The sequence below is a fragment of the Hylobates moloch genome, unplaced genomic scaffold (assembly GCF_009828535.3).
Source record: "Hylobates moloch isolate HMO894 unplaced genomic scaffold, HMol_V3 SCAFFOLD_11, whole genome shotgun sequence".
NCBI lineage: Eukaryota > Metazoa > Chordata > Mammalia > Primates > Hylobatidae > Hylobates > Hylobates moloch.
This window is the reverse complement of record NW_026652286.1, coordinates 73,711,898-73,728,913: the sequence shown is the minus strand read 5'-3', so window position 1 is coordinate 73,728,913 and position 17,016 is coordinate 73,711,898. Positions and strand designations below refer to the sequence as shown.

At 34.7% G+C, this 17,016-nt stretch overlaps 1 protein-coding gene across 4 annotated transcripts in view; it reads left to right on the top strand.

Moving 5' to 3' along the window:
* PGR (progesterone receptor) overlaps nucleotides 1–15,515 on the top strand; it is an 84,293-nt gene extending 68,778 nt beyond the window's left edge. For 3 of the 4 annotated variants that reach the window (XM_032168113.2, XM_032168112.2, XM_058446516.1), the window contains 4 exons: nucleotides 3,125–3,269; nucleotides 4,624–4,754; nucleotides 12,479–12,636; nucleotides 15,299–15,515. In XM_032168113.2, the coding sequence (XP_032024004.1) occupies nucleotides 3,125–3,269; nucleotides 4,624–4,754; nucleotides 12,479–12,636; nucleotides 15,299–15,454 (590 nt within the window). In that variant the 3' untranslated portion in view covers nucleotides 15,455–15,515. Of the gene's footprint in view, nucleotides 1–3,124; nucleotides 3,270–4,623; nucleotides 4,755–12,478; nucleotides 12,637–15,298 lie in introns of those variants that run through there. The other variant, XM_058446515.1, reaches the window with a different exon arrangement.
* Nucleotides 15,516–17,016: the final 1,501 nt, after the last annotated feature.

Sequence of the window (17,016 nt, the reverse complement as noted above, 5' to 3'; positions counted from 1 at the left end):
ATTTCATACTAGTATTACTCCAATGAGCAATTCTGTTGCATTGATAGACTAATGAATATCTCCATAGTGTTCTACAATGTGCATAATTATCCCTTTTGTCTCATAGCAACTCACTGAGTTAGTTATCACTGTCAATTGTGATTTTTACTTATGAAGAAATTTAGATTCAATGATAATAAGTAATGTTTCCAAAGTGGCTGTTAGTAAGTGGTAGAGCCAGGACTGGAACTTGGGTCTTCCATCCTGAATTCCTTCCAACTTGTTGAGACAGATCAGCAATAGGGAGGTTTATATGTGCCTCACTTTAGAAAGGCTTCCTTTTCAAAAATTAAGACGATTCATTGATCTCTTGTCAAATGATTCTAAATGTTATCACAAAATTACCCATTTTTGTAGTCTCTTAAATATTTGACTTACAAGCAGCACTTATGTATTAGATTTATTGTGTTGAGCTTTATAATTTTCTTAAAAAGTTATTATATAGACCTATACTTGAAGACACATTCAAGTCATATGCAAATAAAAAAATGATAAAACTTGCATGCCAAAATTTTTTTTGGCTGGTTATTTAGAGAGTCTTCCTGCACCTGAGTAAACCAGGATTCTTGGATGCCAGCAATAAAAATCAACTATGTTAAGTATAAAACACACAAGCAACAACAAAAAACCCTGACTTTCAGAAGCAAAAGAAAAAAAAATAATTTACTGAGAGGACACCAGGGGTTTACTGAATAGAAGCTAGAGGACAAGCTTAGAATATGGGCAGAAGCCAAGGCACATCTGAAGGGCTAAAAAGCAAGCATCACAAATCCTCCCATTGGTTCTCGTTATCTGGACACCACCACCATCAAGAATAAATAGTCATATCTTTGTCTTTGCTTTAGTATTTTCTGATTCAAATTCCTGTTAGTATATGTTCCATGGGCCAAACCTATGCACCAAGTCCAGAGAAGGAGAAGCTTTACCCAGCTTTCTCGTGGGAAAGTAGGAAGGTAAGGCATTTGCTCTCACAAAACTACAACCAATGGGGAACTCTGTTCACACAGAGAAAGGAAGGAGGGGAGGAAGGAAGGAGAGAAGGAAAGAAGGAAAGGAGGAAGGTATTAGGGAGCAGCGAGGGAGGAGGAGAGAAAAGAGGAAAGGAAGGAAGGGGGAGAGGGAAGAAAGAAAGGAGGGAGGGAGGGAGGAAAGGAGGGAGAAGGGGAGGGAGGAAAGGTGGGAAGGAGAAAAGAAGGTTGGACACTGAAGAGCATCCCTTCTCAGTAAAAGGTAAATGCTCACTATGGCATCTCTAATTATGAATATGCATTTGAGTTTTTGGTCTTTTTGAGGCTAAGGAGTTCTAAGAAGAGAATAGCAATTTTTCTACTATTCAAGTGAAGATGGGATGATCTGAAGTGTATGAAGAGAAGAGCCTTCTTTTTTGCTACCTACCTTGACATAATTAACATTGTCAGGAAATAACTTTCCTTTGCTCTTGATAGCTAATGAATTAAATTTTGCTTTGGTTTTACTTTTGAAACAGTTTATTTGTAAGAACATCAGTGGATTTTTAGAGAAAACAGATGTTTTTAAAATAGCTTTATAGAAAGTGGTTGATGTTCTCAGCAGAACATTGTCTCTATACTAGACATATACATATCTCTTTAATTTTAAAAATTCTCCATTTTCAATGTTTCAGTTATACTCAGATACATATAACTTTCAAATTTATATTAATATTTTTAGCCCAGATATCTCCCCATACTTCTAATTCATATGTGCAGCTGATATCAGGATGTTGACCCCTGAATCCTATCCAAAACTGTTTTCTCCCTAGCAAGTTGCTTCTCTTTTATTTTATCTCAGCAATGCTGTTATCATCTACCATTCAAGAAAAATAATGAAAGATGTATGTGATTCCTTCTTCTTCCCATCTACCTGCAATCAGTTGACAAATGTCCTTTATTTTTCCCTTTAAATATTTTTCTGATGCACTCTCTCCTCTTAATTCCAATGTGTTGATTTCACTTACTTCAGGCTTTTATCATCTCTCACCTGGGCTTTGACAGTATCTCCCAACTGTCCTCCCTACCTCCAGACTTATTCCCTTGAATCCACCTACCATATAGCTAAAAATGATCTATCTACAATGCAAGGCTATGTCACTCCCATTGCTCCTTAATAGACATGCAAGATCTTGGATGATCTGACCCAACCTACGTCTCCAAACACATCTTTGCTTCTCCCACCTTTATGTTACTCATTGTTGAGCTAATGATCTTCCCTTGAGAATTGGGAAGACATGGAGAGACTTGTGATGATTAAGTCAAGATTCATTTGCCCTTTCCCTGCCATCCTTCTGCCACCAACACCATGGAACAGCCTAAAAGAGGATGAAAGACCAGAGCATTCATACCACACCCCCCAATACACACACACACAGATTCTAAATCTCTTAAGCCACACAGAAGTTTAAAACAAGACTAGATTAAGTTTCAGAGAACGAAAGTGACCTGAAGACTGGAATCTACCCAACATAGTTAAGGGTTGTTAAAAGATAATTAGATATAACACAACTGAAAGCAGTGGTTTTACAAAGTAAGACCAGTTTATGTTTAAATCCCAAAGAACTGAGATTTAACAAACTGATTATTTTCCATTCAGGCATTACCTCTCTTTTTTTTCTAGAAAGTTTTTCCTGACCTCCCTCCCGATTGACTGATGCACTCCCTTTTAACCTTCTCTACCCCAGCACTCATGTGCTTGTTTCTCCTGTTGAGCTGTGAACTTCTTTTGAGGCTAGGATTGAGTCTTACTCATCTTCATTTTTATACAGTGCCTGGCACACGAATGGTTCTCATTAAATGGGTGTTGCATGAATGAGTGATGGATGATGGATTCACTTAGCAAAATCCCAGAAATGCTAAATCACAGTGACTAATTTCAAGTGACTTCCAAAGTTGCTGATATTTTAGGCTGTATTATTTATTAATGTTTTCTGATTTTCAGTGTAAAATATTTTGAGAAAGAAAACATTATATTACCCTACGTATACCTATTTTCAGATTTATATGTATTTTCAACATTTTTGACATAATTCAGTCATTTTTATGGTCACTGTATTTTTATTTTCATTTTATAGGTTTTCGAAACTTACATATTGATGACCAGATAACTCTCATTCAGTATTCTTGGATGAGCTTAATGGTGTTTGGTCTAGGATGGAGATCCTACAAACACGTCAGTGGGCAGATGCTGTATTTTGCACCTGATCTAATACTAAATGAGTAAGTAGTAACTTTGGTTGTTTTTGTTATTATAAGTGTACATGTAGGATAATTTTGAAAGTTATATTTCAATAGATGATCACATATTTAGTGTTCTTGATATGATATTAATGTCATTTTATGGTAATTTGATATTTGGAGCTTTTTCCTCGTTTCAAAATATATTATAGTTGTATCAAATCCAATTTTCTTACACATCAAGAATGTATCAAGAAATATATTTAAAGATAAATGTTTCATTTATCAATTTAAAATTTCATAGCTTGGTACTAATGACAATAATAAAAATGAGAAATATTTTTGTTACTGACTTACATTCAAAAACTAAAAACATCTTTCTTCATACATGACAAATTAGGCTGGTAATTTATTTAAAAAATTGAAAGATATTTCAATTTGCTTTATATTTAAATAATTTTAATTAATTTCTACATATAACCTTTAACTGAATAAGAATCTTTTCATGGTAATATATTGTTCTAATGGTGAATGCTGACTTAGAAGTATATAACTCAACTTGTATAAGTCTTTACAGTTTTTAGATAATTTTCATGTTTCATTGCATTTTATCCAGCAATTCCTTGAGATAAGTAAGGAATCAGCATTCTTCATTGTACAGTTTAGAAAACTGAGTCTCAGGAGAATTATATAATCTGCCAAATAATTTGAATGACAGTGAGATTCCTTATCTCTTTTGAGTCAAAATCTAGTTTTCTTTTCATTATTCTTGTTAGCTTCATTTGACTAATGTGGACATTATAATACAACACAAGGTTGGGAAAATGCCTTAATTAAATTTTCTCAGCCGTTAGCACTTGTGTTTAACTTTGTCGATTAATTAATGCTTGCCAGTGTCCTCTTTTACTCTTTTCTGTATCATTGTATATTTCCCTAGAAAAGTTCTAAATATGGTAATTTCTGTGAACTGACTTCTCCTATTTAATTGCACACAAAATTATGTAATTTTTCATAGAAAATAAATTGTAAGTAAATAAAACATTTCTGAGCGTTTTTCAGCTCCACATTCTCAACTCCTACACCCCTGCTGTTTTCTTGGTTTAGGTATTTAAAGTGTGATAATAAAAGTGAGAAATAATGTTAATCTTAGTCACTGTGTATTTAATATAATTTTCTAGTTTTAAAATTTCTTAACCTCAAAAATGCAGTATTGTGAAAAGTTTAGAAGATATTTAAAATTCCAAATATTGGGTTCATTTATTAAAAGCAATAGTCATATTCAATAATATATAAGGTAATTACCAAAATCATATTCCCTGATAAATTACCTAAACTGGCTGAGACACTATTTTTTTTTCCTGTTGCTTTTTCTTTTGTGTATTGTATGTGATGCAAGACAGCGGATGAAAGAATCATCATTCTATTCATTATGCCTTACCATGTGGCAGATCCCACAGGAGTTTGTCAAGCTTCAAGTTAGCCAAGAAGAATTCCTCTGTATGAAAGTATTGTTACTTCTTAATACAAGTGAGTTCAAGTAACTTAATGCAAGATATCTAGTTTCTTAAGACATTAGAAAAGTTTCAAACAATATGATTATATAGTTATATATAAGGTAGACATCTTGGATTATAACTATAAAGAAGAAATACCCAATATATTGTTATAGACATTAATAAAATCACTTGATTTTTTCATCTTTTACCTACCATATAATACTAAAATAGCCTCATCAATTTCTTTTTATTTTAGATAAAATGATTTAATTACGCTTTCATATTCACCTAATTCAGTAATATAAACTACAGTCATGTGCCACATAATAACATTTTGGTCAACAACAGACCACATATACAATGTTTCCCTAAGATTATAATGGAGCTAAAAAATTATCATCGCCTAGTCCTGTTACAGCCACCGTAACATCATAGCACAATGCACTAATCACATGTTCCTGGTGATACTGATGTAAACAAACCTACAGTGCTGCCAGTCATACAAAGTATAGCACATACAATTATGTACAGTACATAGTACTTGGTAATGATAGTAAACAACTCTTACTGGTTTATGTATTTACTATACTTTTCTATTTAGAGTCACTACTTCTACTTTTTTTTTAAGTTAACTGCAAAACAGCCTCAGGCAGGTCTGTCAGAAGGGATTCCGGAAAAGGACATACGTCACCCTAGGAGATGACAGCTCCATGTCTGTTACTGCCCCTGAAGACCTTCCAGTGATTTAAGATGTGGGGGTGGATGACAGTGATATTGATGATTCTGACTCTGTGTAGGCCTAGGCTAATGTGTATTTTGGGTATTCGTTTTTAACAAAAAAGTTTAAGCAAAAAAGAAAATATTTAAAAATAGATAAAGTTTATAGAATAAAGACACAGAGAAAGAACGCTAGGCACAGTGGCATGTGCCTTGTAGTCCCCACTACTTGGGAGGCTGAGGTGAGAGGATCACTTGAGCCCAGCAGTTTTAGTCCAGCCTAAGCAACATGTGAGAACTTGTCTCTAAAAAAAGAAAGAAAGAAAGAGAACTGTACCATGTATTTTTGTTTTTAACTAAATGTTATTAGAAAAGAGTCAAAAAGTTAAAAAACTAGAGTTTATAAAGTAAAAAAAGTTACAGTAAAGCTAATTTATTATAAAAGAAATAAAAATATTTTTATAAATGTAGTGTAGCCTAAGTGTACAGTGTTTATAAAGGCTATTGTAGTGTATAGTAATGTCCTAGGCCTTCACATTCTCTCACCACTCACTCACTGACTCATGCAGAGCAACTTCCAGTCCTGCAAGCTCTATTCATGTTAAGTCCCCTATGCAAGTGTTCCATTTGTATCTTTTATATTAGATTTTTACTATGCCTCTTCTGTGTTTAGATACACAAACACTTACCATTGTGTTACAGCTGCCTAAAGTATTCAATAGTCACATGCTGTACAGGTTCATAGCCTAGGTATAAGGCCTAGGTGTATAGTAGTCTATACCATCTAGGTTTGTGTGAGTACACTCTGTGACAATCACACAATGATGAAATCGCATAAGGACACATTTCTCAGAATATATCCCCATCATTAAGTGATACACGACTGCAATTAATATTGGGTAAGCACAAACCATACTCTCCTCTACCACCACTCTCACCCCATCCCCAATGTATTTACTATATAAAATATATAATTTTGTTTAGAATTATTTTTATCAAGATAAATTGTTAAAACATGTAACTATAAAGATTAGCATCTTAATGTAATAGTGGTTTCTTTATTACAGACACAGTCCCGTGAGTTAGCAAGAAACACCCAGGCTCCTTCTAGCCAGTGGCGCCACCCTTTCCTAGTGGCTTGCAAACCTCTGTTGGACATGACTAGAAATGAGCACTGAGTGAGAGAGATTTTGAAGGCTAGATCTGAAACTATCATACGTCACTTTCACCCACATTCCAAGGCACTTAAGCTGCAGGAAAGGCTGGGAAATACAGCCTAGCTATAGGCCCAGAAGAAAGAGGAAATTATGTTTTATAAAGCATTGCATTGATCACCAGAAGGACAGGCAAATATCCGTTCCACTTTTTCTTATATCCAAGGAACATACTTACCTCTGCCTCAGTGGATCCCCAATGGTCTGGGTGGGAAAAGTTTAAAAAAAAAAAGAAAAAGCCGCTGCTTTGACCCTTGCATAGGCAGGATCAGCCCTCAAATGTACAAACCGATGCTTCCTTGATGCATTGTGATTTGTATGAGAACCACAGGGAGCTAAGACCTCAGGCCGAGGGTGAGCCTATGGTCTTTCTCGGCAACATCTTTACAGGGACTTCTTTCTAAGGGCCCAAATCTCAAATGGCTAGGGGGTGCAGATCAGGAGGGAAGGGCAGGAGAGCTAAACCCTGAAATGGAAGGCTTCCTCATGGAATCTATGCAAAGACAGGGATCAATACATAACCCTCTTGGGAACCCTATTTGGACAAGGAATTTCAAGGCTAATTTGGTGACAGAGCATCGACTGAACAAAGGATATTCACGTGGAACCAGCCCAGAGAGTCAACTGGAATACATTTAATAATATAGTAATTAGCTCCTGCCCTTCTTTGCATGAAGGAATGAATCCTATAGCACTTATGTCACAGATAGTCGTAGATCTTCCAAATTGGCTTATATCCTTAGCATAATTCTCTATTTATGGATAGGCAACATTATGCTGGGGAATTAAACAACAATGGAATTAATCAACAGGGAGGCTCTGCTCATTGTTGTCACTTAGAAACTTAGGCAATCACAGAGCAGTGGTAAGAAAAGGAAGTGAGATTCATACAACTTCCACTCACATACCATAGAGAGTAAGATTTTTAGCCACTTGCCACTTCACAAAAAGGAAGAAAAAGAAACTATTTAATGAATAGTACTTACGCTTTCCAAAATTCTAATCAAGATTCTAATCAGATTTGGGGAGAAGAGGGTGAACTTGACAAACCTATTGAAAATCCATCTTTAAAACTAGAAGAATAAATAGATAAGCATTACAAAAATATGCAGGGAGTTAGAAAGCTGCTATAATTAATACAGCATGGGAGAAGAGATATACTGAACTTTTGGGCAAATCAGACAAGTATATATTAGAACATAAATAGTATAGTGGAAACCACAAATCAATGAGTCTGAAACAAATAAATGTTAAGAAAAATAGTTTTATATTTGGAAAAAAACTGTTTGGATATGTAGCTCAAATTATATCCTTGAATAACAGATAATTGAGTTAAATGTGAACACTCAAATAATTAAAAAACAAACTAGAAGAAATAGAAATCATCTTCAATCTCAAATACCTTTATAAAATAAATGCAAGGAGAAGATTGGCAAAGTAAAACTTTGATGATTTGGTAGTTATGAACTTAAACCTCTCACTTGATTAAAAATGAAAATATAAACCTCCAGGAATAGACAGTAGGTTGAACAAACATTTTTACATTGTTCTCTCCAAAATTACACTAAAGGCCAGATGTAGTAGGTCACATTTCTAATCACACTTTGGGAGGCCAAGCCGGGCGGATGGCTTGAGCCCAGGAGTTTGAGACCAGCCTAGGCAACTTGCAAAACCCTCTCTCTAAAAAACAAATACAAAAAATTAGCCAGGCATAGTGGCAAGTGCCTGTAGTCCCAGGTAGCTGGGAGGATCCTGGGAGAATCACCTCAACCCAGGAAGTTGAGGCTGCAGTGAGCAATGATTGTGCCACTGTACTCCTGCCTGGGTGATTGAGTGAGGCCCTGTCTCAAAAAAAAAAAAAAAAATACACTAAAATCTTAGTAAAGGGATTTACTATGAAAGAATTAAGAAAAAATAATTTTACATTCATGTTTACAGCTGAGGGAAATATAGGGATTGGTTGGTAACCTTAAAGAGAGTTGTGAAGGTTTGAAATGACTGCTATTTGAAGTAGCTCCAGAAAATTAGTACAGCCTCTATGGAAAACCATATGGAGATTTCTCAAAAAACTATAAATATAACTACCATTCTATCTAGCAATCCCACCACTGGATATCTACCCAAAGGAAAAGAAATCATTATATCAAAAAGACACCTGCACTCTTGTTTATTACAGCACTATTCATGATAGCAAAGATAGGGAATCAATCCAAGTGTGTATCAACAGATAATATGATAAAGAAAATGTGATGTATTCACACACACACACACACACAATGGAATAGTATTCAGCCATCAAAAAGAATGAAAGTGTGTCTTTTGTAGCAACATGGATGGAACAGGAAGTCATTATCTTAAGTGAAACAATTCAGAGACAAAGTCAGATACCACATGTTCTCGCTTATAAATGGGAGCTAAATAATGCATGTACATGGGCATAGAGTGTAGAATAATTGACAGTGGTGCCTTAGAAGGCTGGAAAGGTAGGAGGGGGGTGAGACATTACCTAATGGATACAATGTGCATTATTGGGTGATGGTTATACCAAAAGCACAGATTTCACCACTGTGCAATATATTCATGTAACGAAACTGCACAGATATTCCTTAAATTTATACAAATTAAAAAAAAAAGAGGTTCTAGATATACATATAGATGTACCTACTGGAGTTAAGTTTTCAATTGACAAAAATTTGCATAGATATACTGAATTGCCAAAATTACTCTTCAGAGTCTCCTTTATATATAAGATCTTGAAAACTCAAAACCAAAGAATTAACTTATTTGTTTTTCATAAGTTTATATATCTGGCCTTCTTTTCTAGGGAAAATGGAAACCAAGTTTCGATCTGGCTGCAGGGGATAAATATAGGCTTAAGAAATAGTAATTTTCCTCCCTGTTCCCTGAGATACAACAATATTGGAATTAGGCCAAGGCTGGGCATGGTGGCTCACGCCCGTAATCCCAGCACTTTGGGAAGCTGAGGTGGGCGAATCACTTGAGGTGAAGAGTTCAAGACCAGCCTCGCCAACATAGTGAAACCCCGTCTCTACCAAAAAGACAAAAATTAGTCGGACATGATGGCACACACTTGTAATCCCAGCTACTCAGGAGGCTGAGACGGGAGAATTGCTTGAACCTGGGAGGCGGAGGTTGCAGTGACCTGAGATTGTGCCACTGAACTCCAGCCTGGGCGATAGAGCAAGAACCTGTCTCAAAAAAAAAAAAAAAAAAAAAAAAAAAAGCAATTAGGCCAACTAACAATCTTAGAATGGCCTCTCAGTGTTCCAGTAAAAGAAAGAGTTGCAAGTGTGAGGTAGAAATGATTAAGCTTAATTAGGAAGGCATGTCAAAAGTTGATATAGGTTGAAAACTAGGTCTCCTGAGCCAAGCAACTGCCAAGTTTCAAATACAAAGGAAGAGTTCTTGAAGGACTTTAAAAGTGCTATTCCGGTGAACACATGAATGATAAGCAAAACAGCCTTATTGCTGATATGGAGAAAGTTTTAGTGGTTTGAATAGAAGATCAAACCAGCCACAGTATTCCCTTAAATCTAAGCTTCATCCAGAGGAAGGCCCTGATTCTCCTCAATACTAGGAAGGCTAAGAGGTGTAAGGAAGGAGCAGAAAAGAGTTTGAAGCTAGCAGAAGTTGGTTCATGAGATTTAAGAAGCCATTTCCATAACATAAAGTATAAGATGAAGCAGCAAGTGCTGATGTAGAAGCTGCAGCAAGTTACCCAGAAAATCTAGGTAAGATTTTCGCTACTTATGAAAGTACCTGTGCTAAAAAACAGGTTTTCAGGGTAGATAAAACATCTTTCCTTTGGAAGAAGATGTCATCTAGGACTTTCATAGCTACAGAGAAGAAGTCAATGTCTGTCTTCAAAGCTTCAAAGGACAGGTTGACTCTCTTGTTAGGGGCTAATGAAGCTGGTGACTTGAAGCTGAAGCTGGTGACTTGAAGCTGAAGCTAATGCTCATTTATCATTCTGAAGATCCTAAGGCCTTTAAGAATTATGCTCAGTCTATTCTGCCTGTGCTTTATGAATGGAACAACAAAGCCTGGATGATAGCACATCTGTTTATGGCATGGTTTACTGAATGTTTTGACCCACTATTGAGACTTATTGCTAAGAATACTACTTTCAAATATTATTGCTCATTGACAATGCACCTAGTCAGCCAAGAGCTCTTATGGAGATATACAAGGAGATTAATGTTTTCATTTCTGCTAACACAACATTCATTCTGTAGTTCGTAGATCAAAGAGTAATTTTCCACTTTCATGTCTTATTATTTAAGAAATATATTTTGTAAAGCTGTAGCTGCCATAGATAGTGTTTCCTCTGATGGATCTGGCTACATTGAAAACCTTCTAGAAAGGATTCACCATTCTAGATGCCATTAAGAACATTCATGATTCATGGGAGAAGGTGAAAATAGCAAAATTAACAAGAGTTTGGAAGAAGTTTATTTCATCCCTCTTGGATGACTTTGAGGGAGTTCAAAACTTCAGAGGAGGAAATAACTACCGATGTGTGAAAAGAGCAAGAGAACTAAAATTAGAAGTAGACCCTGAAGACATGACTGAATTGAAGCAGTTTCATGATAAAACTTGAAAGATGAGGAGTTGTTTCTTATGGATGAGCAAAGAAAGTGGTTTCTTGAGTTGGAATCTACTTCTAGTGAAGATACTATGAAGATTATTGAAATGACAACAAATGATTTCGAAGATTACATAAACTTAGTTGATAATGCAGCAGCAGGACTTAAGAGGATTGACTCCAATTATGAAAGATGTTCTACTGTGGGTAAAATGCCATCAAACTGCTAGCATTGCATGCTACAGAAAAATTATTCACAAAAGAGTCAACTGATGCAGCAAACTTCATTGTTGCCTTATCTTGAGAAACTGTCATAGCCACCCCAACCTTCAGCAACCACTACCCTGGCCAATCAGCAGCCATCAACATTTAGACAAGACCCTCCACCAGCAAAAAGATTTTGACTCATGGAAGACTCAGATGATTGTTACCATTTTCTAGCAATAAAGTATTTTTTAGTTAAGGTATGTTCACTTTTTAAATAATGCTGTTGCACACTGAATACATTCTAGTGTAGTGTAAATATAACTTCTACGTGGACTGGGAAACCAAAAAATGCATGTGATTCACTTTGTTGCAATATTTCCTTTATTGCAGTGGTCTGGAACCAAACCGGCTATATCTCCAAGATATGCCTGTGTAACAAAGTGGCTGGATATAAGATAAATATTTAAATATTAATACCTTTCTCCCATATCAGCAGGAAGGCATTAGAAAACTTAATGAAGCAATTTTTAAAATTACAACAGAAAGATAAATCATCTAAGAATAATCTTAATGACGAATACTTGAGATTTATATAAAGAAGACAAAAGTTTACTAAGAGATCCAAGTATTCATTAAAAAGAAGGGAAAAATAGATCCAGATTACATTCAACTGTAAACTAAGTCAAACCATGTATTTAAGAAGCATGTAGAATAAGGCCAGGTGCTCTTTTGAGCAAATGCTAAGTTAATTGCACAATCCATTGATACAGGTCTAAAACAGGTCAGCTGAAGTGTTCTTTAATATATCTATTACTTCTTATATTCTTCCAGTGAACTAGAAGTTTGTATGTCCTGATGCCATCAATAACACTATCTCTTTCCTATATAAGGTGTTTTTTTTTCTAGAGTCATGTATCAGAAGAAATCATTATATAGCTCAGAAATATATGTTATAAATTGTTAATGTCATCTTTTCATACACAACTGCCACTTTTAATTGTCTTCTTACAGTTCCTTTAGAAGGGCTACGAAGTCAAACCCAGTTTGAGGAGATGAGGGCAAGCTACATTAGAGAGCTCATCAAGGCAATTGGTTTGAGGCAAAAAGGAGTTGTGTCGAGCTCACAGCGTTTCTATCAACTTACAAAACTTCTTGATAACTTGCATGATGTAAGTATTCGGTTGATTCCAGAATATCAACGATTACTCTCTGAATTTCTGTAACTTTTTAAATGTTACATGTAAATTTTACTTTATATGATTTTCTCAGATTAATACTTGTATTTTAAAAGTGTTTGGATCACGCTGCTCAGACTTTATATTGTGTTTTTTTCTTTCATTTTCAATGTAGACCACCCAAATATTCTTTTACAAGTATTTGTATAATGTGAGGGTAATTTAATAGCTGATAGAAATTATGGTACATTTCCTAAATATGTTCTAAAATATTTGTGCCTAAAATTATAAAAGATTTTATATATACAGTAAAAACAAAGGTATGTATGTGGAAAATAAGACTCATGCCATTTTCAATGGAATTATAAATAACATTGCTGATGGATGGGCAATCAGGCAATATATAGCAAAAGTTAAAATTTGCATGCTTTTCAAGTTTCTATTTTTTAGGATTTATCTTAAAGAAATAATTAGACAAATGTAATATACATGCAAGGATGTTCACCATAGCAGAGGGGAAAAAAAGAAAAACAAACAAGAAATGCCCAACACCAGAGGTGGATTACTAAGACAAGATATCTGTGGTTTGTCAAGATATATGAAATACAAGCTTTTATTGCTACTATGTTCAGATCACATTAAAATGACAGTGAAGGCATAAAAAAGCTATCCACTCACCAGGTCAACTTTTGAGGTCTTACTCCTGAATATGAACAGACAGCCAAGATTATGAGCTATTTGAGTAAAGCCTCTAAAATGAAAGGCAGAAAGCAAAATAAAAAGAAACTTGAAGGAAAAAAACACCAGTGCAGAGAACAGAAGAAAACTTCTAACATCCTTAGAGAAATAAGAATGATATGGTATCCATGACATGAGAACAGAAAACATTTTTAAAACGGACATTTAGCAAGAAAATACTTTTGGATAATTAAATGAAGAAAGGCAGAAATTAAAAATTCAATGAAAGGGCTGAAATGGAAAGGAAAATCTGAGGAAAAATAAAAGATCAAAACATGGAAAATTAGAAAGAAGGGTTACAGTAAATTTAGTATTCAGGGGATTCTAGCCTCCAATAGGAATGTCCAGAAGAAAAAATAGAGAAAATCAAGGAGAGAAATTTATGTAAGAAATCATAAAAGCTGCTGGAACTGAAACATACGAGTTTTCTAACAATAAGGATCCAGTGTAGAGGCACTGCACAATTGAACTAAGGTACATTATTGTAAAATTGTACCAGGCCAGAAATGAAGAGAATATTTTAAAGTATACCAGTGATGAAAGAAACAGGTCACATAGAAGTTATCAGGATTCAGAATGATGTTGGACTTCTCTGCAGCAACACTGGAAGCCAGAAGACAGGGGAGCAGTGCCTTCAGAATTTGATGGAAAAGAAAATCTTCAAAGAATTTCATACTTAGCTAAACCATCAAACAAGTACAATGGCAGCATGAAAGTATTTTCAAACATGCAAGGTCTCCTAGAGTTTACCTCAGATACAACTTTCTCAAGAACTGCTACAGGATGTCTTACAACAAAACATGGGATTAAGCCAAAGATCCACCCCAACAGAGATGCAAAGTGATGTCCCAGCACAAAAGCTGTGCAGAGCAGTAGTTAGTCTAGATGGGAGCAGTAATACAAAGGGTTCTAGGATACCAGCTCCAGGAAAAATAAATGGAACTGAGAGATTACCAGTAAGTATGACTGTAATTGAGGTGATTTTTACAATTCTGTTGGAGAATTTGACTATGGCTTTCTGACAAATATAGATAAAACAAAGCAAACAAGAACACTAGGTGATTCACTTTTGCAAAATAAAAATGAGTCATAAGAATGGAGATGCAATCCAGCAGAAAACCATAAAAAATCTTTATAATATAAATGCTGGATATTGACTTTAGCTAAAAATTGAGCCAAAAGCTCTCTCTGGGGAGAAGAGAACATGTATGTAGTTGAGGAAGAGAGTGTCTAGTATAAGAGAGCTTCATTTTCTTCATTTCCCATAGTAGAAACTAAAACTAACTTTAGTGGAAATATAGAAATATCAAAAGACACAGACTACAAAAAGTTGAAGGTAGTTGTGTCTAGGGGGCTGGAATAGGGTTGGGAAGAAGTCTATCAGGAAACTGCTAGGCTGTATTGATGCTGCTGCTGCTGTTTTTGTTTTTATAATCATGTGGTACTACTTGACTTTGAACATTATACACATGAATTACTTTGATAAAAATTAAACGATGTTGGATTATTGGCATAGGAAGAATCAATATGTTGTTATATAAAACAGCTAGATTAGCAAATAGAATTTATGAAAAATGTGTAATATTGTGTGGATACTTGGGTATGTCTGTATGCAGGTATAAAAAGAAAAAAAACTTGAGTAATACACCAAAATGTTCACACAGCTTATCCTGTAGAATTATGAATAACTTTCATTTCTTTAAATAAATCTTTCCATAATATCAGAATGTTCTATCACGAGTATATAACATTTTACATATTATTCTAGAAAATGGTGGGAGTTATTTTCATTGTGGTAAGAAAAAAACACCTTGAGAAGTATTTATATTATAAATAGTTAGAAAGATTGCCGTGTTTGAATAGCATATGAATTTATTATTTTTATTACATGTTTTCTACTCATTTGTTAAACCAACAGCTTGTCAAACAACTTCATCTGTACTGCTTGAATACATTTATCCAGTCCCGGGCACTGAGTGTTGAATTTCCAGAAATGATGTCTGAAGTTATTGCTGCACAATTACCCAAGATATTGGCAGGGATGGTGAAACCCCTTCTCTTTCATAAAAAGTGAATGTCATCTTTTTCTTTTAAAGAATTAAATTTTGTGGTGTATCTTTTTGTTTTGGTCAGGATTATGAGGTCTTGAGTTTTTATAATGTTCTTCTGAAAGCCTTACATTTATAACATATCATAGTGTGTAAATTTAAGAGAAAAATTGTGAGGTTCTAATTATTTTCCTTTATAAAGTATAATTAGAATGTTTGTTTTGTGTACCCATATTTTCTAGAAGAATTTACAAGATTGAAAAAGTACTAAAATTGTTAAAATAAACTATATCTTATCCATATTATTTCATACCATGTAGGTGAGGATTTTTAACTTTTGCATCTAACAAATCATTGACTTAAGAGAAAAAAATCTTACATGTAATAACACAAAGCTATTATATAAGTTATTTCTAGGTAACTCCCTTTGTCTCAATTATATTTCCAAAAGTGAACCTTTAAAACGGTATGCAAAATTTTGTCTATATATATTTGTGTGAGGAGAAATTCATAACTTTCATCAGATTTTCAAAAGTATTTTTAATGCAAAAAATGTAGAAAGAGTTTAAAACCACTAAAATAGATTGATGTTCTTCAAACTAGGCAAAACAACTCATATGTTAAGACCATTTTCCAGACTGGAAACAAAAATCTCTTAGGAAGTTAATAAGTAGATTCCTATCATTATGCAAATAGTATTGTGGGTTTTGTAGGTTTTTAAAATAACCTTTTTTGGGGAGAGAATTGTCCTCTAATGAGGTATTGTGAGTGGACATAAGAAATCAGAAGATTATGGCCTGACTGTATCCTTACCACCTGTGGCCTGTTGAAAGTTAGTCACCCTTACTGATTCTCAATTCTTTCACCTTTGAAAGTAGTAAAATATCTTTCCTGCCAATTGCTCCTTTGGGTCAGAGCTTATTAACATCTTTTCAAATCAAAGGAAAGAAAAAAGGGAGAGGAGGAGGAGGGAGATATCAATTTACATACCTTTCTCTTCTTTATCCTCCACTATCATGAATTCATCATATGTTTCAGCCACGCAAATCTTTTTACCATCAAATTTCTGCCAGAATTTTCCCCCTTTGACACAAATTCCATGCATGTTTCAACCAAGACTCAGCCAAATGTCATTTCTGTAAAATCTTCTCTGAGTCTTCCAAGCAGTAATTTGCCTTCTCCTAGAGTTTACCTGCCGTTTTGTGCACATTTGAGTTACAGTAGCGTGTTATTTTACAATTGTGACTCTCCTAGGAGTCTGGGAGCCATATAAAGTGGACAGTAATGTTTGTTGACTGAGAGTTGAATGACATTTTCTCTCTGTCTTGGTATTACTGTAGATTTCGATCATTCTTTGGTTACATTTTTGCATATTTCTGTACCCATGACTTTATCACCTTCTTCTCCCATGCTTTATCTCCATCAATTATCTTCATCACTTTTAAATTTTCCACCTTTGCTTCCTACTTTGTGAGATCTCTCCCTTTACTGACTATAACATAGAAGAATAGAAGTATATTTTATGTGTCTTAAGGACAATACTTTAGATTCCTTGTTGTAAGTTTTTAAACTGAATGAATGGAGTATT